Here is a 27,179-nt window from a genome sequence, read left to right as displayed (position 1 = left end):
AAAAAAAAATTATTATATATTTTTTTTCAGTGAAAGGTTTTGTAAAAAAATAAATATAATTTTTACCAAACAGCTCGGTCAGTTTCAAAAGCATTTTGTAATACAACAACACATTCACCAAGAAATGTATTTTCACCATCTGGTGTACAATCCCATAAGGTCAAATCGATAGTTTTATCCATGAGCTTATCACCAGCAATACCAGGAAATGTCAAATTCGCATTCCAAATCGGATTCTGAGTTGGTCCAGCAACTTCCGTTTGAACTGAATTTTGTTCACCACTAAAAAAAAAACAAACAAGGTAATTAAAAAAAATTATAAAATCATGTTTGATTTATCAAAGAGTTATTTTAACAATTCAATTATAATTTAAAGTATTTGTTTTATTTATTTACATGAATATAAAAATTATTAAATATAATGATTTATCAACAAACCAGAGAACAAGTTTAGCAAATGCTTCTGGTGGTGAACCAGTATCAGGATCACGTAGACAAATTTCATCAGCAGCAAGAACAGAGACAACAAGTTCTTTTCTGTCATTTTCATACCAAACTTGTATTTGTACTCTACCAGTGACTTGTCGTTCTTTGGCAATTTGTTCCTAAAATAAAAAATAAAAAAATATACATGAATACATAGAAATTCTAATGTGAACCTTGTAACATTTGGCTAACATTTTATATATATAATCACTTTTAGCTCTAAATCCCAACCACGTACAAGCAAAGTATTTTTTTATTTCTTTATTTAAAAAAAAGTTTACATATATATATGTATATATACATATAAACTTTCTGGAGTTTGTAGTTTTATTTTTTATTTTTTGACTAGACTCTTGACACTCATGTATGCACCAATGAAATTTACATAGAAAGTTACTAGCGTATATATAAAAATACCTTTATATATAAAAATGGAAAACACTTTGCCTGTGCTCTGGTATATTTTTTTTTTTTTTTTTTATATATATTTATTTTAAAGTCAATAATAAATTAAATAAAAAAGAAATTTCTTATTTTCTTCCTTTTGATATACAAGGAATGAATAATAATAATTTTTTTTTAAGACAAATAGAATAGATACATATGAAGAGGGAAAAATTTTAAAGAAATATAAAAACATATAACATGCAAAGCACAAATTGAAAAAATATATACATTTTTTATTTAAGCAGCACAACTTTTACATGCACTGAACATATTTAATATCTTGATAATTTTTTTAAAAATAAAAATCAGTGGTATGATTGTTTGTTCAACTTGAATTTTAGAAATATTTGTATACCAATTTAACCGTCTGATATATTTCACACGCCCTTTCATTCTTACTTTCTGGCACCCAAGGGTATGAAAATAAAATAAAATAAAAAAAAAGTGTATCATATATTGTATTTTGTTTTCTACATATATTTTTTTTTCTTTAGCCAACCCCACTGCTAACTTTCGCATTTTAGTGGTAGTTTTATTACTCTATACATAACAATATTCCACAAAGCAAATACTCTGTCGTTGTGCTTGAATGATGATAAGAAAAAAAAATAAAATTAGAATTATATATTTTAATTTAAAAAATTAGTTTTGTTAATTTTCAGAGAATCTTTTTATAAAAAATATTTTTGAATTATCTACTTGCTTTTTATAAATCTACAAACATTCTAAAAAAATATTCATCATGTACTCTGAAAATAATAATTGAGTTAATAATTATTTTATAATTTTTCAAAGTACACTGAATTTAAAAAATAATTACAAATTGCTGCGAGACATTTGGCAAGGATTACAAGGAAAAAAAAATATATAATTTTACAAAACTAAATATCACACTAACATTAAATGAAAAAATATAAATTTAAGAATAAATAATATATAAATTAAAAAATCTAAGTTACTAGAGTCGTGCCAGTTGGGAAGAGTAGCGTGAGGGCCAGTTATGCTAAAACTTTTATCATATAGCCATAACTTACATTTTCATTTTCATCATTTTCGTCAGCGGTTATTTATTCTATTTACAATAATCATGTAATTTTCTTTTTTTTTTTTTAAAATTTCTTACGAGGGGCACAAATAAACAATCTAAATATATATTTATATAAAAATAAATAAAATGGGATTAGAAAAAATAATTAAGAGACAGTAAAAAACGACAATAATGGACACATTTATTTTTAGTTTGATAAATGAAAAATTGTGCCAATGAAAATTATAATGATTGAGTATAGAGAGAAAAAAAAAATTAATTAAAATAAAAATAAAGAAGATTATTTAAAAAACAAAAAAATTCGATAATGTAAAACTTTTTTTTTTTTCTTTTTAATATTACTATATTAAATTATTATTTTATAAAAATTTTTTAATTAAATTTTTCTCTTACTTTCTTTTTTATTCTCATTTTACATTTATTTATTTACACATTGAATTAAAATTCTTTTGTGTTTTTTGGACTTTATATAATTACACAATAATTTTTTAAATAGTCTAAAAATCTATAAACACCATTTATCATGATCAAATGTATTTATATTTTTCTTTGGAGAAACGAATTGCCATTGTGTTTATTTAAAAAAAAAAAATAACTGTTAATTTAATTAATCAATGGAACGTTGTCACCAAATAGCCCGTTTTTATTTATTTTTTTTTGTTAATTGCACTGCTAATTATTTATTTAAAAAATATAAATATGTATTTTAATTTACATTCATATGACATTTATATATGAAACAACAAAACTATTAATTTTGTTTTTAAATTATTTTTCATTTATTTTTAACGGGACTTTAAGGGATCTTCAGTTGCAGACGCATTCTCACCCCAACTGACACTTGATTTTTTTTTTCATATAAATTATTTATTCATCAGCAACAAGAATCATTTCGATAGACGTCTTGATTTTTTTTTTCTCTCTCAAAGCTTATATATTATATGCTGATGATTATTTAAAAAGAAAAAAAAAAAATCAAAGATATTTTTTAGAAATAATTTAGCTATTACCAATGTTGTTTTTTGATTTTAATTTTAGGTCCCAATATAGTTGAGTAATTATTGACAAAGTTTAAATATATACATCTAATTATATTAATTTTTTTTAAAACGATTTGATTGGTTTTCTAGTTACAAGTAAGTTTGAAAATTGTATTTAACAATCAACATGTCATTGAGTATAAAAAAAATTTATAAATATGAAATAATAATTATAATGAAAAAAATAATAATTGAATTGAATTAATAAATTAATAATTTGGATAAAAAGACGATTATTTTAAATTTTTAATGAAATATTAGATCTTATGGAAATTGTTGAATATGCTACACATATATATTTGATAATAAATTATTAGTAAAATGTTCAATCAACTAAAAATCTAATGTATAAATAAACAAGCCAAATTTACAAGTGTCTCATTTAGTTCAGTCTAGTTGACACATACTTGCAATAATTTTACTTTAATATATTTATATTGGTACATTCAGCTTTAAATTTATCACGAATTAAATATATTTTATCCATTTATCAAATAAATATATGTTAATTATTATACTACACGATATTTAAAAAATAAATGGTCATTATAAATAATATTTTATTATTTTTAAACATCAAATTAATTTACTGCAAGTTTTGGTGTTTGTCTATTTCATAACTATTACCATTCAAAAATTTAATTTCATGAAAATTTATTATTTATAAATTTTGTATTCATCGATAATTAACTATTAAATTTGTAACTATTATTTCATCAAATTAAATTTATATTAAAACACCGAAATTTTAGACAAACCAAGATATATTTATTAAAATTTTATTTTTCTATCTATTTTTTTTATCCAAGTGAATCCACTTTTAATTGAATATTTTTTTGTTCTTTTTTTTAAGCTCTTCTACTGTTTGTTTGTTTTTTATTTTTGTTTTTTTCCTGTCATTTTCCAGTTGATTGCTCATTTCGAAATAATTTATTTTTTACCACTTATTTCCGTTATAAATTTTTATTTTTTATATTCAAGTTGAAAGACATTATTATTATTTTCACAGGGTAAAAATATTAGTGCTGATTGTACGTAAGCATTTATTTAAATTCATTTTTTGAATATTTAAATTGGCACATGTACGATTAATTGAGATGAAATAATTTACTTGAAAAAAGAAAAAAAATTAAACAATTATTTATTTAATTTTTTTTCTTTTGTATTCAATTTTTCAAATGGGAATATTGAAAATTTTTAGGGTATATATATCACAGTGAAATAGGGCACCGTTCATGACAAGCACAAAAACAAAAATAACTAAAAAAAATAAATAAATAAATATTGTTGAAAAAAAAAAAAAGAAAACAAATGAAATGACAAAAAAAATTGTATGTTGAATATGAAGTTAAAAAAAAAATTGTGCAGTAATTTGTACAGTCGAGGGAAAATTGTTAATTAATGAGATATTGATTGTTTTTTATCACGCACACAAATATTTTTGTATCAATAGTTGATTAACATTTGTATAATTAATATTAGATTGTTCTCTTTTGTTAATTTTGGACGTGCACTAAATTTTATTTACAAGATTCACCAGTCGTCAAAAACACAGTTTTTAAGTGAATCTTAATATATTTTCTAAATTAATATTTAACGTGACATTTTATTTTATGTCATGTGTAAATTCATTGTCACGCAATTCATCGTAATATTTTAAACTAAAAAAAAAATATATATAAACAAATATACGTTTGAAGAATACACAACAAATTACAAGTAACACACTTGTTAATTAATCATTTACACATTGAAACATGTAAACAATCAAAGAATACTTTACACATATTTAATTAAACTTTTTTAAATATCCTAAATAAGATTATTATTTTCATTTATATTTTCTAATATTTTAGCAGTATTTCTACAGCTAATTTACTCATTTTTTTTTTCTACTTTGAGCTCAAATAAACTCACAAATATATTTATCATTGAAAAATAATTTGAATAATTTAATATTAGATTATTTCCTTTTTTTTGTCATTTGTTTTTCTAATTATTTTTTAGTTATTAAATAAACAACATGTATAGCAAATAATAAATATAAAAATGATTAAATTTATAAAATAATAATAAACAAAAATTAATGGCCGATAGTGTATTGTTAATAGAAAGTGATTGAATAATGTTAGTTAAGAAGAAAGGTGAATAAGTGATTTAAAAAATAAAATAAAGATAATAAAAGGTCACACGTGTAGAGTTAATTTATTAACTCATTATTATACCGGCGTCTTTGGCAGTTTCCTGCGTGTTGGTGATGTTGGTGTTTTATCCGTTTCCGAGTCTGTAAAAATTTTTGATAATATTAAAAAATGAATGATGACAAAGGAGCTTTGATAACGTTGACCTAATTTATTTCTAAATAAATAAAAAAAAAATAAACAACAACAACAATATTGTTGATGAAAAAAAACTTGCCTAATTGAAGACCAAGATTTCCAGTTGTTTTTCCAGTTGATGGTGGCATGTCATCCAGCTGATCTCCACTAAATTTCATCAAACAAAACAGAAAAAAATAAATAATTTTAACAAAAAATACAATTAATGTAATGAAAAGTAATAAATTGTAAATTTGATGTTGACAATTGTCTAGATAGATGTATTAATAGTTTAGTGTTGATAAATTTGTCATCTTGGATCCACTGATGAAGCACATGAATTGGATCCACTGATCAATCATGTGAATTTATTCTGGCACTTGTCAATATCACTCACTCAATGCCAACTTTGATATCTCATTTTTATTTTATTTTTAACACTGATGTTTCATTTATTTTTTTGATGATGATTACACGACAATTTTTTAATAACAATCAACACTTTTATTGGGTTTTTTTTTGAGCCAACAAATGCCTACATCTTCACCTGATATCAATCACTAATTATTTTATTTTATTTTTTTAAAAAACATAATTTGTTTATTTATTTATTTATAAATAAAATAAACAACAAATTGACCAACTAATTATTTTTTTAATCTTACAACGCATGCGCAAATACGCCAATTTTTTTTTTATGTTTTATAAAAACGGGGGGATGGCGGTAGGGGTCAGTAAAAAAAAGTGTAGTGACGTCGTCGGTTTGTTTTTTTTTTACCTCCTCCGATGCTGAGCCTTATTATTATATTTTTTTATCGATCAAATAACAAATTGTGTATCATTTTATCCGCAAAAGTATAATCTCTCGACTGGTATAAAAATAATTTGGTAAATATCATTATTTTTTATCAATTTAAGTGAATTTATAAATTTTTATTTTTGACGCCATGGCGTCATCTCAAAGTGCTCCATTTTGCAATTTATTTTATGACTCTATTTATTATCTAAATAATTAATTATTTTTTTGCTTTTATTTTAACAGAAAAAGACACAAACATAATACCGCTAGCTGAATTGAGTAATTTTTTTTCATGTGAGTAAATTAAATATTCAATATTATTTTATCGTTTTGTTTTTTGTTTTTTTTTTTTTTTTCTTCGATTCTGGGAATTCGAATAATAATAATAGTCGCTCTCTTTTTGCGTTGCGAATAAAAAAAAAAAAACAATGGCGAAGGGGGTAAGCGACGGTTTGTCTCTGTCGGTAATTCAGTCATTAAATTTTTTTTTAAATTCAAATATTTTTTGTTATTTTTTCAAGTACCAAAAGTAATTATTTAAAAGCGTTTTTATTCAAAAATAAAAAAAACAAACAATTAAATATTTAAAAGTGAGTATTAATTTTTATGAAAAATGTAGACAATTATTGTGATGTATTTTTGTGGTGACAAGCCAACAATTTTCGAGTGTATATCTCGGTGAAATGAGTATTCACATGAAAAAATTTTTTATATATTTTTAAAACAAAAAAATTCACATACAAAAGTTTTTTTTTTAAATAGAAATAGTTGTGAATATAAATGAAAGGACTTTCGTTTCGTTGAATATTCGACTTTTGTTCAAGTACTTATTTATATTTTTTCTTATTATTTATGATGAACATTTTGAATATAAAAAAAATTGTTAATTATTACTCACATGCCAACTGGTTCGACAACAAGCTCAGCAAGATCACCAGTGTGTTCAATTATTTGAGCAACATCCTCAAAATTTCTATCGATCAATGATACACCAGACCATTCAAGAACCTTGAATAACATACAAAATTATATTTTAATTATAATTTATAGACACAATGATTAACTAATAACTATTGATATAAATTAATTTTTAAACTTGAAACAATTTTTATAAATCTTGATATAAAGATTGATCATCAATTTTACTTAATACAATGTGAATTAATCTTTCGAATTGATAGCGCAATGTGTCGATTATTTTCTCAATCTGTATATATATTTATTTATATATCCAAGAAACAAATAACTATTGTTTTTTTTTACTTTTCTCCCTTGATATTTCGACAGTAATATTTCAAGATTCTGAATCTCTAAGCTCTCAGTGACGAGACACATTAGTCGACGAGTTATCGGAACATCGTAAAATCCATGATATAATTCTTCAAGCTTAGATATATTTTTTTTATTTTATTTTGTCTGAAAAAATTATTTTGTGATAAGAAATTTTTTTATAAGAATGAAAGAAAATGATTGTTATATAATTCTGAAAAATAGCTTTTATTTGTCTTTTGAGATCACTCAATTTTCGACAAAGAAAAAGAAAAATAATTTTCAAGACAATACCTTATCTATACAATGATAAAAAAAAAAAACAAAAAAAAATAATTTGATTTCTGATTTTGGCTATTTAGTTGTTTGATTGAAATGAAAATAATTAGATAATGTATCAAGTCTAATAAAAATACATTGTGTCAGTTGGTATTTTCTTTATTTTTTTTTTTTTTTTCGTCAACAAAACATCTATTCATGTAATGTTAACAAAAGAAGATGAAAAGTAAAAAATAATATTGTCCTTGAGCGACAGCATTGCCCAAGCAATTTCCAAACAAGAAAACCTCTTTGACAAAAAATTGAGAACGATCCTTTTCTTATTTTTTATATTCATTTTCACTTTAGTCAACTTGTTTTTTTTTTTATTCTAAATTTATTTCACGATTATATTGCAACTATTTCTTTTTTTTTTTTTTTTGATTATCACTATTATTATTTTTTTTCAAATGAGTTATTATCAAAAAAATAAAGTAAAACTTTTATAAACTCGGTTATAATGTGGTATGTTTGTTGTCGTGTCTGTCGACAATTTTCTAGTACCATCATTCTATTTTCTCATAAACATTCCGCGACCTAGAATACTCAAGTTATGACTACAATAAATGAGGTGTGGTACATATAACCCAAGTTATGCTAAAAATTTGATAGAAATATTTTTAAAACTATCTGACATGATTTATTAAAATTATTTTCTTTTTCATAATATATTTAAAATAAAAGAGATTATTGAATTATATATTTTTATTTCATGATTAAAATGGGAAAAACAATTTTCAATATTAATTTTATTTGTTGAAACGATTTATCAAGTATTGAAAAAAATAAAATAACAAGAAAAAAAAAATACTTTTTCAAGTATTTCATGAAAAGTAAATTCAGTTGAAGACTTTGTCGATAGTTTGACGTGGGTAATTCGTTATTGGCATACACAATATGTCCGTTATCAGCACGTTATCAATGAAAGTACAACGTGAAAATGGCGTATATAACTATATAAGTATATTTTTATATGAAAAATAATCAATGTCTATATAAAAAAAAAAAATAGACAAAAATCTTTCTCAAGTTGGCAGGCAATGTATATAAAAAAAAGTATAAATAGTTGAAAGAAAGTATAGGTATTTTAAAAGTATAATTAACTGTTAAAAAATTGAAATAAAAAAGATAATTAAAAAATAGACCAGAGAATCAAATGACAGATGAAAAGTTAAAATATTACACGCCCACGTAGAGCTTTACCTATGGCCATTGTATTTTTTTTTTTTTTACCAATTAGAGGAAGCATATAGCTCAAACAATGACGACATCAGTTATCAACAGATATTGAAAAAAACAAAAAAAAAAAAAAAGAAAATTCTTTTTTCGCTTTAATTATTGCTGATTTTTTTTTTTTTTTATTTATTTTAAGTTTTTTTTTTTTTCAGCATATATAAAACGCGAAATATTAAAAAAAATATATTTTATTATTATTTTATAGTTAATTATAAAGGCAATTTTTTTTTTTGTGGCATAAATTGATTAATTTCATTTGAAGATATTTATTTATAAAAAAAAAAGTAGAACAAGTCAAGCTTTAGTCAGACGCAGTTATAGAATTTTAACGAGTAATTCATATTGATATATATAATTAATTAAAAATTCCAATGTAATTAGTATGAAAATATATGGATTAATTTATAAATATTTTACCTTATCACCCTTTTGTAGTCCAGCCATTTCAGCTGGTCCTCCTGGTACTGTCCAAACAATCGATGCATAAAGCCGTCCATCTGTGCCAGTTTTTCCGCCGACAACTCTCATACCAAATCCTCTAGCTAAAACAAAAAAAAAAAGGAAAAATGAATAAATAATATTTAAAACAAATAAATAATTTAATATTTTATATATTTGATGCATATTGACATGTGTGCATATTTTCATCATAGTTTTATTTCACTCGTGTATAAATCTTGTTTTCGTGAATCTCAGAGGACCACAATGCACATGAATATATAATTTTTTTTTTCCATTCCTCTATAATATATATACCAATAGTTTTTTTTTTTTTATATATTTTCATTTTATTGTTGCTTTTTTGATTTCCTTTTACTATTTTTTTTTTATAAAAAACAATACCTCTAGTTTTAAAAACTCGGATTATTATTGTTTCATTTTTTTTTATTTTTTCGGTTGAAAGGATAAAGTTATTTTCACGTAATTTATATTTTTTATTATACAGAATTTTATGACCACCATTGTTTTTGATTTTTATTTATTCGTTATAATATATAAATATTTTTTTAAAAATGTATATTCACTCATACGTAATAAAAATGATTTTAAAATAATACCCAAATATTATTATAAAAAATATAAATGAATATATACAAGTGGCTAAATTATTGAAATATAAATTTTGATAGTCTATGAGTATATAGAAAATAATGTACATGAAGATGTATATTTATATTTATTTTATTCATGTATAGTGTGTGTGTGTTAGAAACATTGTCATATCGGTAAAGGCCAGCTGGCACACAATACTCGAGATAAGTGTGTAATGGTGTACCGCAAAGCTGTCGCAAACATCCTTGCACATTACGAGAAAACACATATACTATAATAAATTTATATACAAAAACACTAACAACAATAACAACAACAATATATACCTAAAGCTCTTCTCGTTTTTCTCCCATTAGCATAAACCACACCCCTTTGTGTCTGCTCCATTAGCCAACATAAACTTATACAGTTTAACAAAATTTAAACAACACAATTGTAATTATCCTATATTATACTGTTGTTAATGTATACTAATTATCAATTGATGATATATCAAAAATAGTATAACATAATTGAAAATTTAAACAACTATATGAAATGTTTTTTTAAAAAATATATAGTAATTATAGATTTTTTTTTTTTTGCTTTGGGCTTGTTTTTTTTCTCAATATGATTATGTTTTTTTGATCGAATCATGTCGTTCAACGCACCTAGTTTTTTTTTTTTTTTTTGCTTCTTATATATGAATATAATGTGCACACGCAAATGAATTTGTAACACGCAAAGTGTGGTAAAATTAAGGTTTGACCACACGATTCAGGCCATGTTAAGATAAATTTTCTCACCAAAAAATTGTCGATTAATATGTGTCAGATAATTTAGTAAATTTTTATTATTTATTATTATTATATTGATATAATGAAGATTGAAGAAAGATTTTAGTTTCAGCAAAATAAAAGTATACTTTAATGATAAAATTTATTAATGGAGATTGAGTACAATATATGACGAAACTTTGTACGTGATAGTTGACATTTTTTATTATTAATAATTAAGGCAAAAGGTCAATGTTATTACGTCACTTATAGTTTGGCTAGAATTAACTTTGATCAGGCTAACACTGTGGTTTTAACATGGCAAAAGAGATTCTTGATTGTTGATAATCGATACCACTTGATTAGTGTCTTGTTGCAGTCAATTACAACACACATACAAACTAAACCTTGACACTTCTCTCTTGCTTTAAAACAATATAAATAGTCAAACTTTTTTTGTTTTTTAATATTAATCATTCTTTGACTCAAAGTTTTTCCTCAAATATATTTACAATAGTATATTTTTTATTAAAATGCTATTATTATTGAATTTTATAGATGAAACTTTCTTCAACTAATTATTGATTTAACTGTAAAAAAATTACAAATAATCGATGCTTGTAAAACTAGAACAACATAAGTAGATAATGAAAATTTTAATAACCTACTGGTTAGCTAAAATGTAGAATATTTTTGGGTTAACCACACAAAATAATTGGATGATTACTTCAATCAAATTGCTGTTGAAATTACGTGTGTTCTAGTTTTAGTTTAAACACCTCTTCATGCATTGATATTAATTACAACTGGTCAAGTACCATTTGATAATTATGCTCATAATTATCCAAGATTGCTTAATCAGCAAATTAAATGCATGTAAATAATTTTAGAAAAAAAAAAAAAAAATTAAACCTCATGTTTTGCAAGCTGTTAATAATAAAAAAAAGTAACAAACATAAAATTTATTGATTAATAGTTTTTTTATATTCGTTTTTATTACTTTTTTTTTATTAGCTAGTTTTTAGTTTTTTGTTTCAATGAAAATTATTAACTGCACATTTTATTTTATGTGGTCAAATTTGAGATTAACGATCGCGTGACCCCTGTATAGATTCACTCAGTGTACCTGTTGATCTCTCAAGTAGTAAAAACGCACATACGCAAAGATTCAAGAGATATATATTTATATAAAAAACAAAATAAATAAAATAAGAAAAGCTAGGGTCAACAAGATATACGATTTCAAGTGGGTTGTTTCAATAGAATGATGGTCAAAGAATAAGGATTGTGAATGTCACTGAAGACAAATTGACAGTACTTTTCTTTTTTTTTCTTTATGATATACTTATCTTTACTAAAATGACTCTGATTTTTATTATCGAAATGTATATAAATATTTATAGAAAATCAATTTTTTCTAACGTAACCTTTTGATATATATTTTTTTTATTTTTAATCCTGAGAAAAAAAAATGTTGAAGAGCAGTCTAAAAAAGTTTGAGCTTTATTTTACGTGTTTTTAAATAAAAATAATTGAATTTTTACAAGAAAAAAAATACTATGTATGGATGATGTTGTATTTTATAAATTTTTATTATTATCTACTATATTTTATCGATAATAATATTCAAAAAAAAAAATATCAGTCAATAGGTGAGCGACATTTAATTATTCAATGTTCATTCATTCTTTCATTTCCATTGATATTTTGATTTGTTTTGTGTGTAAAATACTAATCAAATATCCATGAAATGAGAACGGAAATGAATCCATCATTTACAGATATTCATTTTGATAAAAAAAATAATTTTTTTTTATTTTTCATTTCATTTATTTCATTTATTTCTTACCTACTTTAATGAAGACTTGAAATTTTTAATTTTAAAATTCAATTTATTCGTAGATAAAAATAAAACTTTATTCATTATATAAAAAAAAAAAAAATAATTGACTATATAAGTGGTTCAATGATTAATGATGAAATTTTTAATAAGTATTAATTTTCCTCATTGTTTAATGTCTATAATTGATATCGTAAAAAAATTAAAAATAAATAAATAAATATAAACCTGTTGCGTGTAAAATGATGCCAAAAGTTTATTCAGTTTATTTTTATTTTTATACTTGATTAAAAGTACTTTGTGGATTTAAAAAAAAAATAAATTGTAACATATTTGTTTGTGACAATTTACATTGACCGTATAAAACTAGGGCAAATACATAATACATGTCCATGACTATATTACAATTTACTATTTGAAAACTAATATATGTAACCTACTTTGATTCACGTTTTGATGAGATAGTGATTTATCCTTATGCACATTTACAAAGACATTTATAAATACACAATTTATCTCTGCTTTATCTCTCAAAAAAAAAAAATCCAAAAAGTCACAACTTTTATTTGAATTTTGCGACACATTAAATATGAATAAATTAATAATATTCATTGCTAATTTTTCAAAAAATTTCTCAATTTAATTTCTCATTGTAAAAATTAATTGATAGTAAAAATATATTTTATTTTTCATCTATTTATTTGAATAGGTGGGAAAAATAAAATTCCAAAGATTATAAACAGTTTTGTCTGTATTGTATTGGACAGTTTTCCACTAAAATTTACAAGTGAATAACTGCAAATACCAACGCAACTTCCTGGAAGCTTTCAGAGAGTTGTTAGCTTGCAATTCTGGTATTTTGGTATTCCATCTTCGTTCATGACATAGATATTTATTTTATAGATATACGGTGGCTATATATAATCCCTTACAAACTATGATATTGCGGAATTTTTTCATTACAAAACTATTATTATTATTATTGAAAAAATAAAATAATATTAATGATGAAATTTCGTTTTTTTTTTTTTTTTTTTTATTTTTTAATTATTTTTATTGGATATATCATAGATTTTTAAAATATTTTTTAACATTTACTTACTTCTATGTCCTTTGTCCATCAGTAGTGGATCCCTTCTCAAGACAACCCTTTTTTTTGTATTCACTCTTGGACCTGAAAAAAAAAAATAACATAAATGTCAAATAATTTATTTATTTTTTCAATGAAAATTAATGAATGAATGCAATAAAATTACATGTAGATAAATTATTATATTATTCTAAATTAAATCAGAGGATAAAAGTGGTGTTTAATATACAAAATGGTTCTCAAGTTTTTAAATGGTAAAAAAAAAAATAAAAAAAAAAATTGGCTTACATTACTTTACACTTGATCGAGCAGAATGGCGATTTGGGAACAATAACCCTGCACGGTTGCCCACACCCCATTTTTAATGCACCCTTTATTGAAAAATAAAAAATAATCATGAATAAAAAAAAATAAAAACCCAGTCGTATTCAATAATGAAACTGTCAAAAAAAAAAAAAATAATAAAATTGTGAGTGCAATGAACAAACGTGGTCGATATAAATTATTAGTAATTTTTTTTATTTTTTCTATTTATATTTAAATATTTTGCACTGTATTTCATTTGGATTATGTAAATCAATACATTTAATTTTTCTCTGTATATAGTCAATTGATTTTTATCGCCGAAAAATAATCATTAAATAATTATTAAAATTGAATATATCAAACATACCATGATCACTGTCAACATCATGAATGACAATTTTAATTCCTTCACCATCTGCCAAGCTTCCTTGACGTGGTAATTCACGATCATCTTGTGCAGCAACACGCGAGACAGCTGCTGGTGTTGTTTTAATTGATATTGGTACTGATGGTAATGATCGTATCATGTTTATGTCTGGCCTGTTTAAAAAAATAATATATATTTATAGCAAACTAATTTTATACTGTCATTGTTTATTAATTTAAATAACAATAAATTATCGATATACATATTTGCAAATTTGTCAAATTAAAAAAAAATTAGATAAAATTATTCCAGCCAGTATATTTTTAAAAAATGATGGTTAATAAATTTGGAAAAGTTTTTAATCATTACTGATAATACAAGGTATTTGTGATGATTTATTAACGTCATGTAATTGGAGTGGTTCAAATAACTTACGTTTAGTAATTTCAAAGGCTTTAGTAATGTTGGAAAATTTGATTTCCACGAAATTGTATCACAATTGTTCTAGACCGAGAATTTTGAGAATTTATTTATCTATTATTACAACTCGGTTTTCATTCTACCAACAAATCCATGTTTATTAACGAAATTACACTTAAAATAGTTGATCCTTTTGATAACATTTTAAGCTCATTATTACTATGTATTTGTTTTTTTTTTTTTTTAAATAGTTACATATTTTTTTGAGTTATAATGAGTTGAGTTTTTAAATATAAATTAAAAGCTATCTTAAAATTATTTAATCTATACAAACAGAGTATATAAATATAATAATAATAATTAATTCAAGTAGTTTTAATAAAAATATTTCATCTGAAATATCTGTCTTTCATTATGTGAATTTAGTATTATTAAAATATCATTATTATTATCTTCAAAAATTTGTGTGTCAACATAATTTCACTTTAATTTTATAAAGTTGTGTTCTCGTTAGTTTTGACAATCATCATCAACATTTGTAACAAGCAACTTGGTCTTGTATTTCCTGTACAAATTATACTCTGAATAAATTTCATAAAGTAACAATTCAATTTAATACCAGACAAATCTCGAGGAATATAAATCCTAAAAATTGAATTTTAATTTACATTTCTTTTTTTGTTATTACACAAATATTATAAATTTTTTTTTTTTTTTTAAATATTACAATTTATTCTGTTAGTGTTGATGAAAGTAATTACATTATTTAAATATGCATGTGACAAGAATTTAAACATAGTGTAGCTAGTCTAAAAAATAGGTGAAAATAACAAAAAAAAAAATGTATAAAAAGTAATAAGAAAAGCTGCAACACCCAGTCGTGATAAGTTGTAAAAATAATCAACTAAGGGGCAAAAGTTTGTTTGACTGTTTTAGCAGGATAAAAGCCCTTTTGGAATATTTGTGCTGTTATTATTATTTTACACTACTTTTGTTTTTTTATATTTTTTTTGTTTCAAAAAAGCTTCTTCATTATATTATAAGCAACAACAGTACTTGCCACTAACTTTACCCTAAATGTTTTTTCTCATTTTAAGCCACAATTTCATGTCTTTTTGTATAAAAAATATATATAAAAAAAAAAAACTTTTTTTCCTTCACGTACTTTCAAACACTTTACTTTTTTCTTTTTTTTTTTTTTTTTACTATGCAAATAATAAAAAATAAATAGAGGAAAAAAAATAAAATTTTTACGTATATCAGCCCTTGGCTTTTTTTAAGTTTTAAATTTATTCCCAAAGGTGTCATTTTAGTATCGATATAATCCACACAGACTAGATAATCCTCACTTACATCAAAAAGATAAGTAAAAAAACAAAAAATAAAAAAAAAGTATAGAAAAGCCATTGTATTGCGTTAGTGAGGGTTGAAAATAGCGATTTCCATGGAAATCCATACGAGAGGTACATTCAGGACCAGTTCAAATTTATTATAACCTACCAAACAATTTTTTTATTTTTTTATTTTCATGGCATACACAAGAAGGATATCGTTCAAGTGTTCATATCTTGTTGGTAAAATAAAAAAATAGAAAAATACAATAAAATTATATTCTTGGCACGTGGCGTTAAAAAATAAAAGTATTTTTTATTTTTTTTTATTTTCTGCCTTTATACCTTTCGATTGGATTTGGGTGAAGAGTCTAATCTTAACTTTTGGAAGAGTCATATTATTCTGTCGTTAGTTTTTTTTTTAATTCTTTTTACAATTTTTTTCTATATAGATTTTAAGAAAGACTAATCGATAAAGTGCTTTGATGATTTAATTGAATATTCATTTTTGAAAATTTTATATCGACAAGATGTATTTATTATAGAGTATATTTACAATTTAATTTTTAGATATACCTTAGGTATGAGACTGAATTTAATACTTGAAAAAAATTATTTATTTGGTTGAGAATTTTTTTCTTTTTCTCGTTTTTTTTTGTTTATTTTTAAAAGATACCGAGGGTAGATTACAAAGCCAGAAGGCAAACTAACATAAAGAAACTCATTTGATAGTAATTTCTAAAGTTTTATGAAAAAAAAAAATATATAATAAAAGTTTTTTCTTAATGTTTGAAGTTTATGCAATCGCGGAAAAAAAAACAAAAACAAATTTTTGTTACAAAAAAAAGCGTGTCGTATTCAATTGTAATGAGACTTATTTTTTATCCATCCAATTTTTTTTTTACAAAAGCATATGATTTCCAAAGTCAAGACTTGATGCACTATTTAAAAAATCTAAAAATTAATACTAAAATTATTTTAATTATTTTAATAATTACAATTTTTAAAAAATAATTTAGCTGAAAAAAAAAAAAATTTATTATATCGTTTATAATAAGTTTAATAAGCGATTTTTAAATGAATTTATTATCGTCTAATCAATATATTTTTAAATTTCGAATATTTTATTAGTCATATGAAAAAAAAAAAAAACTTTTGTTGAGATTAGTGACGTCACTAAAATAGCCACGAAACAAACTATGCTGATAACGAAAAAAAAAAATTTTTTTTTTCTATCTTTTTAATGATTGATGTAGTTTAGTGATCATTCAACCTCAGCCGGGTGAACAGTGAAAGTGAAAATTTGTCAAGGTAATTATTAATTAATAACCAATATATATATAAATAAAATAAAAAATAATATTAATTAAAATTACACCTAATTTTAGTTTTCAATTTCAGTTACATTATTTTGTTTTTTATTCTCACAACAATTCTTTCCTAAAAATATAAAAAGTAATTGATAAAGTGACTGAATACTGTCTCAATAATCCAACAACGTCAAGGTGAGTCATCAATAAAAATTTCTTTTGTAAATTTTTTTTTTACATTAATTATCTCTACTAAAAATTTCATTTAACAATAATAAATTAATTAATTATTTTTCATATACAAGTCTAATTATCATGTTAGTTTATTAAAAAAAAAAAAATGCCAGTATCTGTTTGCCAGGCAAATTTTGCCTGAAATAAACTCGATTGATATAATAAATAAACTTGATTGATTTAAAAAATAAAATTGATTGATTTAAAAAACTTTGCCTGAAATAATTATTAACATTTAAAATTTATAATTATTTATACTGCTTTTTGACAATTGATTAATTAGTTCATTTTTATTATTTTCTATTAAAAAATTTCACAGTTTTTTTAAAGTCAATAATGCAAAAGGTATTTTTTAATATAAAATATTATTATTATGTATTTTTTTTAATGAGAAAATATTGATATAAAAAAAAAATAGAACATAGGGCTTGGAGGTTATGATTGTGTTTTTTTAAAATTATTATTATTATTATTGTACTTTTTTATTTTAAAAGTCATCTTATTCTATATATGTATCTATTAAGTAATTTTAAAAGATAATAAAAATTATAAATATAATTTAAACAATTTAATAAATTAAATTTTTTATTTCAGATGAAAACATTCTGCTGCTATTTCAGTCTTCGAGCAGGAACAATTTTGATTGCCCTTATTTCGATAGTAAGATTTAAAAAAAATAATTAATTTTCTTTATAAAAATATTAATAATATATATTTAATTTTTTTAGATATTTTCATTGCCTTTCGTTTATGATATATTTGAATATTGGAATAATCCAGAACTTCCATTACCAAACCAAGCAAGAAAAGGTGTACAAATAAAATGTTCATCAAATAAAACAGCCAATTTTGAATTTTTTATTCCTGCTATTTTGTCAAATGAGCTTGGAAATATACTTGTAGTTGCATACTTTTGTTGCTCATTGTCGTTACTTCATGGTGCTTTTATGGTAAAATTATTATTTTCTAATAATATTATAATTTCATTGAACAGTAGACAATAAATAATTTTTTTTTTTACAGCGTAAACGATCAACATGTACTCCTTGGCTGTTGTTAACATCAATTTGTTATTTTCTACATTTTTCGACAGCAATTTTTGTCCTTGTGCAATCAGTATTTTTTCGTTCATGTGATTGGTCAACAGAATTACATCGTTTTATTGCTGCTATATTAGTTTACTGTATGTTTAATTAATTCAATAATTAATTATCAGAAAATATTATGTTTTAAAATTAATTTTCTATATATATTTGTTTAACAGTATTTGAGCAGTATTTAATTTCGACAATTATAAGTTTTGTTAAACAACTTGAACAATCAGATCAACAAAATACTATTCGCAATGTTAATCCAAGAGTACAACAGCCAAATGATACAATTGTACCACTTGCTGTTAATCCTCATGTAAGTTTGGAATTGTTTTAATATTTTGTATTTTATTTATTGTTTGCAAATTTAATTATTATAAATTATTTTTTGTTTTCAGTTACAGACTGTTACAGAAGTTGTTATTTGTCCAAATTCACATTTAGATTTGCCACCATCATATGAAGAGGCCGTTAGACCAACAGCACCATCACCGAAGTAATTAAATGAAAATAAAATTTGTCTTCTTTTTTTTTCTCAATTGGCAGGCAAACAACTGAATTATTAAGCTGATAAATTCTTTTTGGCTAATAGAGATATTATTAATTTTAAATTACTCTATTTTGTTTAATTTTTTTTTCTTTTTCAATTCGTTGTCATGTCGGTAGATAATATTAATAGCTGATTTTTTATTATAAAATTAAAATTAACTACAGTGTCTTTTGATCATATTTTTTTTTGTTTCTTTTGTTTAATAGATATATTATTTAAGATAAATATATGTAAATAAAATTCTTGAATTTGTATAGTTTATAATAAATAAATTTAAAACGAGATATAAATTTGATACTTTTTAATTACAGGTTAATAATATTTTTTTTCTATAAATTCTTGAATTTGAAAATTTATATTTTTTAAAATAAATAATAGATAATTAAAGTTGAAGCCTGTCTCTAATTGCCTGACAAGTTTAAAAAAATATTTATACTGATACATTTTCCCAGGGGAGAATTTTCATAAACCCAAAATCTCGAAAATACAATTTTTTTTTTTTTTGCAATAACTAATACTTGGCCCAGAACAAGAATTTTTTTGAGAGTTGTTGAAACTCGTCTCTATTCACTGTGCAAATTTGAAAAAAATTTAAAAAAGTTACTGATTTGTTCTCTTGGGAGAATTTTTATAAAAATAAAATATAGAAAATAGACTTAAGCGATAAATAATTTTTTAAATAACCGAATATTTTATATCTTTGTATATCGTTTTCTTAATTTGTATGCTCAAGTGAACATTTGAACTTGATCTACCAAAAACTTTGAATTTAAATGTACATAGACAGTCGTTACTTTGCTTTTATATATAAAGCATGTATACGTCGTTGAGTATAAAAGATCGAGTGTCATGTCAAGGTCCACTCGACCCAGGTATTTCACTCCCTCTCTTCAATGTCTTCTATCGATTTTATCCATCCTAGGACATTCGTTTCATTAAATATTTTTAACTTGTATCCTGTGTCAGACTTTATCATTAATTTTAAAAATCATAATTTTTTTCATATTGTTGATTTTTTTTTCGTTTAAATATAAATTTATTGAAAATAAAAATCAAAATAATTAAGATGCATTGTGACATTTCCATGGTTACTAATGATAGACTTTAAGAAAATTGAGTGAGAAATATGAAGACGAAAATATTAGTTGGATATTTTATTTTTTATTCATTTCACGAACCAAGTTATCGTTATACCTTCAACACTCTGACAAGACATGAGAAATTTTACGTCATCAGTACGACGTGCTTGCGGAACCAACACATATATTTACCGGTTTATTTCCTTTTTGGTTTTTTTTTAATTTAATTTTTTCTATACATATATAAGTTCTTAAAAATATTAATTTCAAGTCTTTCAAAGCAGTCAAGACAATAATTATTATGAACGAAAAAAATTAATAATTAATGATATATCATCCAATAATAATTATTGTAATGATGCTGTCCTTAAATCTGACTATGAATAACCCCTCGTAATAATATACAAAATAATTTATTGATAAAGTTTAAATACGCCGACTTAATTTGACAGTAAATGATTTATTATTTTGTCAATATATTTCATGGCCAAGACTAATCTGTCTTATAAAGTGACAATTTTATATTTCAAGGATTTTTCAAATGATTAAATTCTAATATTGACCAAATATTAAAAATTATATTTGAAAAACAAATTGAAAAAAAAAAAAAAAAAATTGATAAGGGTATAATAGAAAATAAAAAAGTAAATATAAATTTTTAACTTACAACATTGATGCTCGTCGTCTTGGTGCTGGTCTTGGTTCATCTGACAAAGACACTGGAAGTTCTTGTGTTGCTGTATCAAGATTTATTATTTTTTCATCGTCATTTGCCATCTCATATGGCATTATTGGTTTTACTGCTCTAAATGACGGTCTTCTAGCTGGCCTGTCTTCAGGCTCTCTAGATCCTAAAAATCGTAAAAAAAAGAAAATAAATAAATCAATGAAAAATAACATAAAAAACAAAATAATAAATGACCCAGTATCATTTTATTATTTCAGTGTTTTAAAGTAGTACAATATTACATCATAAAATTCTCTATAAAAAAAAAATCACAACTCGAGTCTTTTAATGGTAGATAAAAATTAATTTACAACAAAATATAAAACTTGAAAAAAAAAAAAACAAGTACTTTTTGTGGTATAATAACAACCGGGTTTAATAAAAGCATAAATGAGATAAAATAAAAACTTGAAAAAATCATAACAGTTCTCCTTTAATCGGTGTCATCACTAGAATTTTCCACGTGATTAAAAATAAACATATAAAAAATTGATTATAAATAACAATTCTTCAATTAAATATTGATTTAAAAATATATATTTAATTTTAAAAGTCACATTCTAAAAATATTATATAAATATCAAGGAAATAAAAAAAGAATGGAAAATAAAAAAAAAAAGTATAAAATAGTAAATAAAATTTATGGATGAGTTGATAAATTGTTGACTCGATCAATGATCAAATAAAATTACTTTTCCGGTATATAAAATAATAAAAATAATATATTATTAAAATAACCTTGATTTGATATTGAAGCTCGTTGTTGTGCAGCAGCAATAGCCATTGCATTAAGTCCACCAGTCATACCAGGTGCTGCATAAACATCATATGCTGATGCTCTTCGTGGCAATTGAACTGGTAATCCAAGTCCACTGTCACCATGTGCAGATTGACCCAAACCACCACCACCACTTCCATTACCACCAGATCCACCCATACCACTTCCAAGACCCGTTGTACTTTCTTCATCATATGAATGTTGTTTTGTAACACGTGATTTACGTCTTATTGTGCTACCAGCTGCACGTCTTACAGCACGTCGACGTCTTTCATCTTCATCCTCACCAATATCACCACATTCTTGATCTAAATAAAATAATCATCATCATCATCAAACAACCCCTCATGATAAATCATTCTCTCCAAGTGTGTCAAGAGACAAAATAAAAAAACAATACTTGTCGATATTTAATCATGAAATATATCTATTTTATTTTTTTTTTTATTGAACTTTTTTCATTACCATTTGATTGATTCTTTGAAGATCGTTGTGGGCTTGATGCTCTACCACCACGTTCTGATTGTTGATGTCTTTCTGGTGAACCACCACGGGATCTTGTTCTTCTTTCAAGTTCCTTTTCCCATCTAAGTTCTTCGCGACGTTCTCCTGCAACCTTTCGGAACTTCGAAAATTACGACAGCAATTAGGGAATCAAGCAACAACACAATTAACGGGGTGGTTTTTTTTTTTTTTGCTTCAAGACAGGATAATGCACAATTATCTATAGATTTATTTGGCACATTTTTGTTTGTTTTTTTTTCAAATTTGTAATTAACAAGCCAATAAAGCCGTGCATCCCTGACATTTAAGCTGACTAGATGATCATGTTTGTTACTTGTGATATATTAATCTGATGATTATACATTGATTAAACTTGCTATTCAATTTTATAAATTTTATATAATGTTGTACAGTTTTAATTAATTCAATTTGAATATAAAATCAAGATACTCTTGTATTTTATAATTAAAGAAAAATAAAAACTTGTGTATAAAATTTAAATTTAAATATTTTGTATAAAAATTATATTATTTTAACAATAAAATTAAGTAGTATAATTAGTAAATCAAAAATATATATTTGCGTATAAATTAATCCGTGTATAATACAATTGATGTTGATTATCACGTTTTCTTGCCAATTAGTTATACAGCTGAGATAATTAAAACATCACTTGGATATTAAATTTTCATAGTTATGACGTAATAAACGACATCTGGTATTTTCAAGTTAATAATTATTATATAACTATTATGACATTAAATTTATTTTAACAAACAGGACACACGTTTTACCAAATTTTACATTTTATTTTTTATCGAAACAAATTTTATATATTTTTAAAAAAATTACTAACCATAGAAACTCTAAATTTTTATAATTTATTATTAATTTTTTTAATTGATATTAATTCTATTTTATTAGTTTTTTTTTTTATAAATTTAATTTAAAATAAATTATCTTGTCGTATAATTATTTAACTGAGATGAAAAAAAAAAAAATCTATGTATACACGTGCTAACAAATTTTATTGCTCATTGTTTTAGATACACATTTATTTTATGTTTGTAAATTGTATAGCTAAATTTTTTTATACATAGCAATTTAAATAAATAGCCGTGTTTTATAGTCCAGTACATTTATGTTTACAAAAAAAAATAATAAAAAAGCTTGTACAATTTAACAAGTACAAAGCAAGCTGAGATTTGTTCACTAATACTAAAACATTTTTAAATTAAATACATGAATATAATTTTATGATGTGTGTTGATGAAACAAAATAAAGCTCTAAAATTTGTGATATACATCTATTTTAATAATAAATATATTGATGTTTTAATTAATTAATTTTTTTCTATTGTTTCTATTGTAACAGTACAATTATAAATAAAAATAAAATATATATTAATTACCTTTTCAAGTTCTTTGAGACTTGCTGGTGATACATCTGAATGTCTACGTACTTCTGGACTTCTTGGTGGTGCTAATGCACTACCAAGACCAACTGCTTGTACAGTACCCTGACAATTTAATCTAGCTTCACTGTGTCTTCTTGTTAGTGCTTCCATAAGTGGAATTTCAAGCATTGAATCAGTTGATTCTTGTGCTATTATTGGTTGACCTCGTGATGCTAGTCGACGACGACAAACACTACAACTCCATGTTGACTAAAAATATGATTTAATATAATAAATATTATTTATTTAGTTTTTAAATTAATTATATTTATTAATAGCAAATCATTTATATTGTTAGTATAATATTTTATTTGATACAATTGTTTTTCAAGTGATTAAATTAACTGTGCAAATACACATTTCAAAGTTTTATCTAAATTTTAATCAAATTGCTCGAGTCACGTTATCGTCTATGACCCAATTTAGAAAGTTCACTTTGGTAATAAATTTTTGACTTTTTTTTTTTCTTTATTGTAACTTTTTTTCATTGTTGATTTGATAAATTTTCATTCAACAATTCAACAAGTCAGATTATGACAAAATATAAAATAATGATTAATAATATTATTTGGTTTTTAAATTGAAATATTTTTGTGATTTGTTAAATCAAAAAAAAAAAATAATAAGGAGCAAAGAAAATCTTGAGTTTGGAAATGTGAGGGTATACATTTAGGATTGAACTTGGATCGATCAAGTACTCGTGGCATTTTTTTTTTTTTCATAGATTTTCAACACCTTGTGTCAAGTGGGCGTTAAGACCAAGACTGTGCTCTTCAAATAACTACTTATTTTTTGAACAATAAGAAATCAGATAAGGGTCTTTATCTACGCTTCTTGATTTTTGTTTTTCTTTGTTTTATATATACACAAAAGATAATTTAAATTTATACTATTTTAGAAGCATAAAATACGATTACAAATATTTAACACAATAATTTATACTATACAGTGTACTTATTTATTACTATTTTACACTAGAGATTATCACGTTGAAAGAAGAATGAAAAAAAAAAAAAAAAATCATAATATTACATAAAGAAAATAGAACATTAATATTTGTCATGCTAAAAAGTTCTTGACAATGAAACAACCTAGAGCTTTGGGATTCACTGTAATTTTTATTCACTAGAGGATTTTCTTTGCCACATTTTTTTTTTTTTTATGTAAAAAGAAAAAAAGTTACAGTCGTGGTGTTATGTAGTATTATTTGGACTACATAAAGTGTATTTACATCAGTGTGAATTAAAATAAAAACCGTTGAAAATTTCATGAGAAATATATTAATTCAAGCTTTTATTAAGCTCAAATATATTTTTAAATGTTAATCGGGAATATGAATAATCATGTAAGACTAAATATAAATGAGAAAATATTTTTTTATTTTAATTATTTTTTACTTACTGGATCGTCATCATTTTTTGTCTCTGAGTAAGAAGCACAATCCTCACAAACTTTAAATTGGCACTCGTAACATGTACGTGAAAAATCATCTGGACGAAATGATTTTCTACATACACGACATGAATCAGCACGATTGACTGGTTTACCTAGTTCTGGTCCCCTAATTAAAGCAACAAAAAAAACATAAAGAATTCATAAAAGCTCTAAAATAAATATAATGGTGAAAAAGTTCTAAAAAAAATACATCAATTTATCGGGTTATCAAGGATTATTTTTATATTTTTTTTATAGCTTTTATTTAATTGTTTTTAGAGAGTTTTTATACTGTTCATTTGATGTAATTTTTTTTTAACGTTATTTCATGTTATTTCAATGATGGAAAAAAAAAATTCAATTGGATAAAAATAAAGTTTTGAAAATGAAAAAATAAAAAGATCAAAAATTGCATGTGCGTGTTAAATTTACTGATAAAAAAAAAAACATATGGGAATTGAGCTTGAGTCTGATGCATTAAATTGATGCAATTTATGCTGATGACAGAATAATTAAATTACAATTCTAAATTGCACTCATATATAAAATGAAATAAATAATAATTAAATAAATAAAACTCACGTTATTTCAACGACTGGTTCTTCCCTGGGAATAATGTCTTCAACTGGTGTGATTTTAATTGGTGATGCTTTGGCAACTGAAAAGATTAAATTTAAAAATTGATAAATAATTAGAAAACTTTTACCTTTTCATATAAAAAAACCTTGTGACAATCAAGAACATTAATTTTTATTATTTTCATTTTTTAAAGTTTGTCGGTCTGACAGGCCTCTCCACATTTTTTTTTTTCATACTGAGTGAACTTATAAATACCCCAAAGGGAGCCGACAGTCATAACGCAAAAAAAAAAAAAAAGTAAAAATTCGATTAAAATATCTTGTAACGAGAAATAAAATTTATCTCGCAAAATCTAATTAAACTTTTTAAAAGAAGTAAAAAAAAAAAAAATAACATATATATAAATTTTTTTAAAAATAATTTTTAAATTATAACAAAGAAGCAGAAAATGCAATTTGTTCTCATTAATTCTTATTATCTCAATATTAAATTAACTTTTTAACATTCATTATTAATTTATGTGAATTTTATATGTATATTTTTTTTTGTTTCAGAACATGTTTTATCGATATTCCGGTGAATTTATGACCATGTCTTTTATACTGGCAATGCATCGTAAAAGGTAAGATAAAATCCATTTGATTATATTATATATAGATTGAAGAGACGACAAAATTTGACCGCTCTATTCTTTTTTATCTAAAAAAGAAAAAAGAAAAAAATAAACGTGTGTATTTTATTGTTTTATTTATTATCTTAAGAGATAATAAAAACAAAACTTTTAATACAATTTTATGATTGACGTTAAGTTTAGCAAATAAGCTTATTTAAGGACAACAGTGATGACATGAAAAACACAAGTCACGCTTCGATAGCATATATTACACGAGCCTTGACTATTGTCCATGTTTTTTTTATTTTTTGTATTATATTACCATGTGACAACACGCCTTGTCCCATTTTTTTTTCCTCACATAACACGTATCAAATGAGCTTTTGTCATTCGTTTTGTGATTTTTATAAATCTTTTTAACACAAAAATTTCTAATGTAATATTTTTTAAATTTAAAATTTATTTATTTATCTGACTCATTTATTTTATTATTGGAATTTATTTGAATAACTATTTTAAAATTACCCTTAATAAAGGGTTGAAAAAAATAAGGTCAGAAATTTTTGTTAATTTTTTTTTTTTTCGGTTCACTGTGTGCTTCAAAGTACTCACTGAAGAGCAATTGATGGATTTAAATAATTGCTTTAATTAAAATTTTTTTACAAAAACCAACACTTACAAGCGTGACTTTGCGTAATTT

General features: G+C 23.4%; 1 protein-coding gene across 3 annotated transcripts in view; it reads right to left on the bottom strand.

Annotated features, from left to right (window-relative positions):
• LOC122853047 (regulating synaptic membrane exocytosis protein 1) overlaps window positions 1-27,179 on the bottom strand; it is a 51,311-nt gene that overhangs the window by 7,773 nt on the left and 16,359 nt on the right. For 2 of the 3 annotated variants that reach the window (XM_044153266.1, XM_044153268.1), the window contains exons 4-17: window positions 25,870-25,945; window positions 25,255-25,414; window positions 23,809-24,063; window positions 22,358-22,517; window positions 21,853-22,200; window positions 21,055-21,238; window positions 14,373-14,545; window positions 13,712-13,783; window positions 9,379-9,503; window positions 7,037-7,146; window positions 5,440-5,507; window positions 5,247-5,305; window positions 439-605; window positions 67-282 (exon numbers count right to left, since the gene is read on the bottom strand). In XM_044153266.1, the coding sequence (XP_044009201.1) occupies window positions 67-282; window positions 439-605; window positions 5,247-5,305; window positions 5,440-5,507; window positions 7,037-7,146; window positions 9,379-9,503; window positions 13,712-13,783; window positions 14,373-14,545; window positions 21,055-21,238; window positions 21,853-22,200; window positions 22,358-22,517; window positions 23,809-24,063; window positions 25,255-25,414; window positions 25,870-25,945 (2,173 nt within the window). The remainder of the gene's footprint in view (window positions 1-66; window positions 283-438; window positions 606-5,246; window positions 5,306-5,439; window positions 5,508-7,036; window positions 7,147-9,378; window positions 9,504-13,711; window positions 13,784-14,372; window positions 14,546-21,054; window positions 21,239-21,852; window positions 22,201-22,357; window positions 22,518-23,808; window positions 24,064-25,254; window positions 25,415-25,869; window positions 25,946-27,179) is intronic. The other variant, XM_044153267.1, reaches the window with a different exon arrangement.

Source organism: Aphidius gifuensis, linkage group LG3 (assembly GCF_014905175.1).
Source record: "Aphidius gifuensis isolate YNYX2018 linkage group LG3, ASM1490517v1, whole genome shotgun sequence".
NCBI classification, from domain to species: Eukaryota; Metazoa; Arthropoda; class Insecta; order Hymenoptera; family Braconidae; genus Aphidius; species Aphidius gifuensis.
This window is presented reverse-complemented; position numbering and strand designations above follow the sequence as displayed.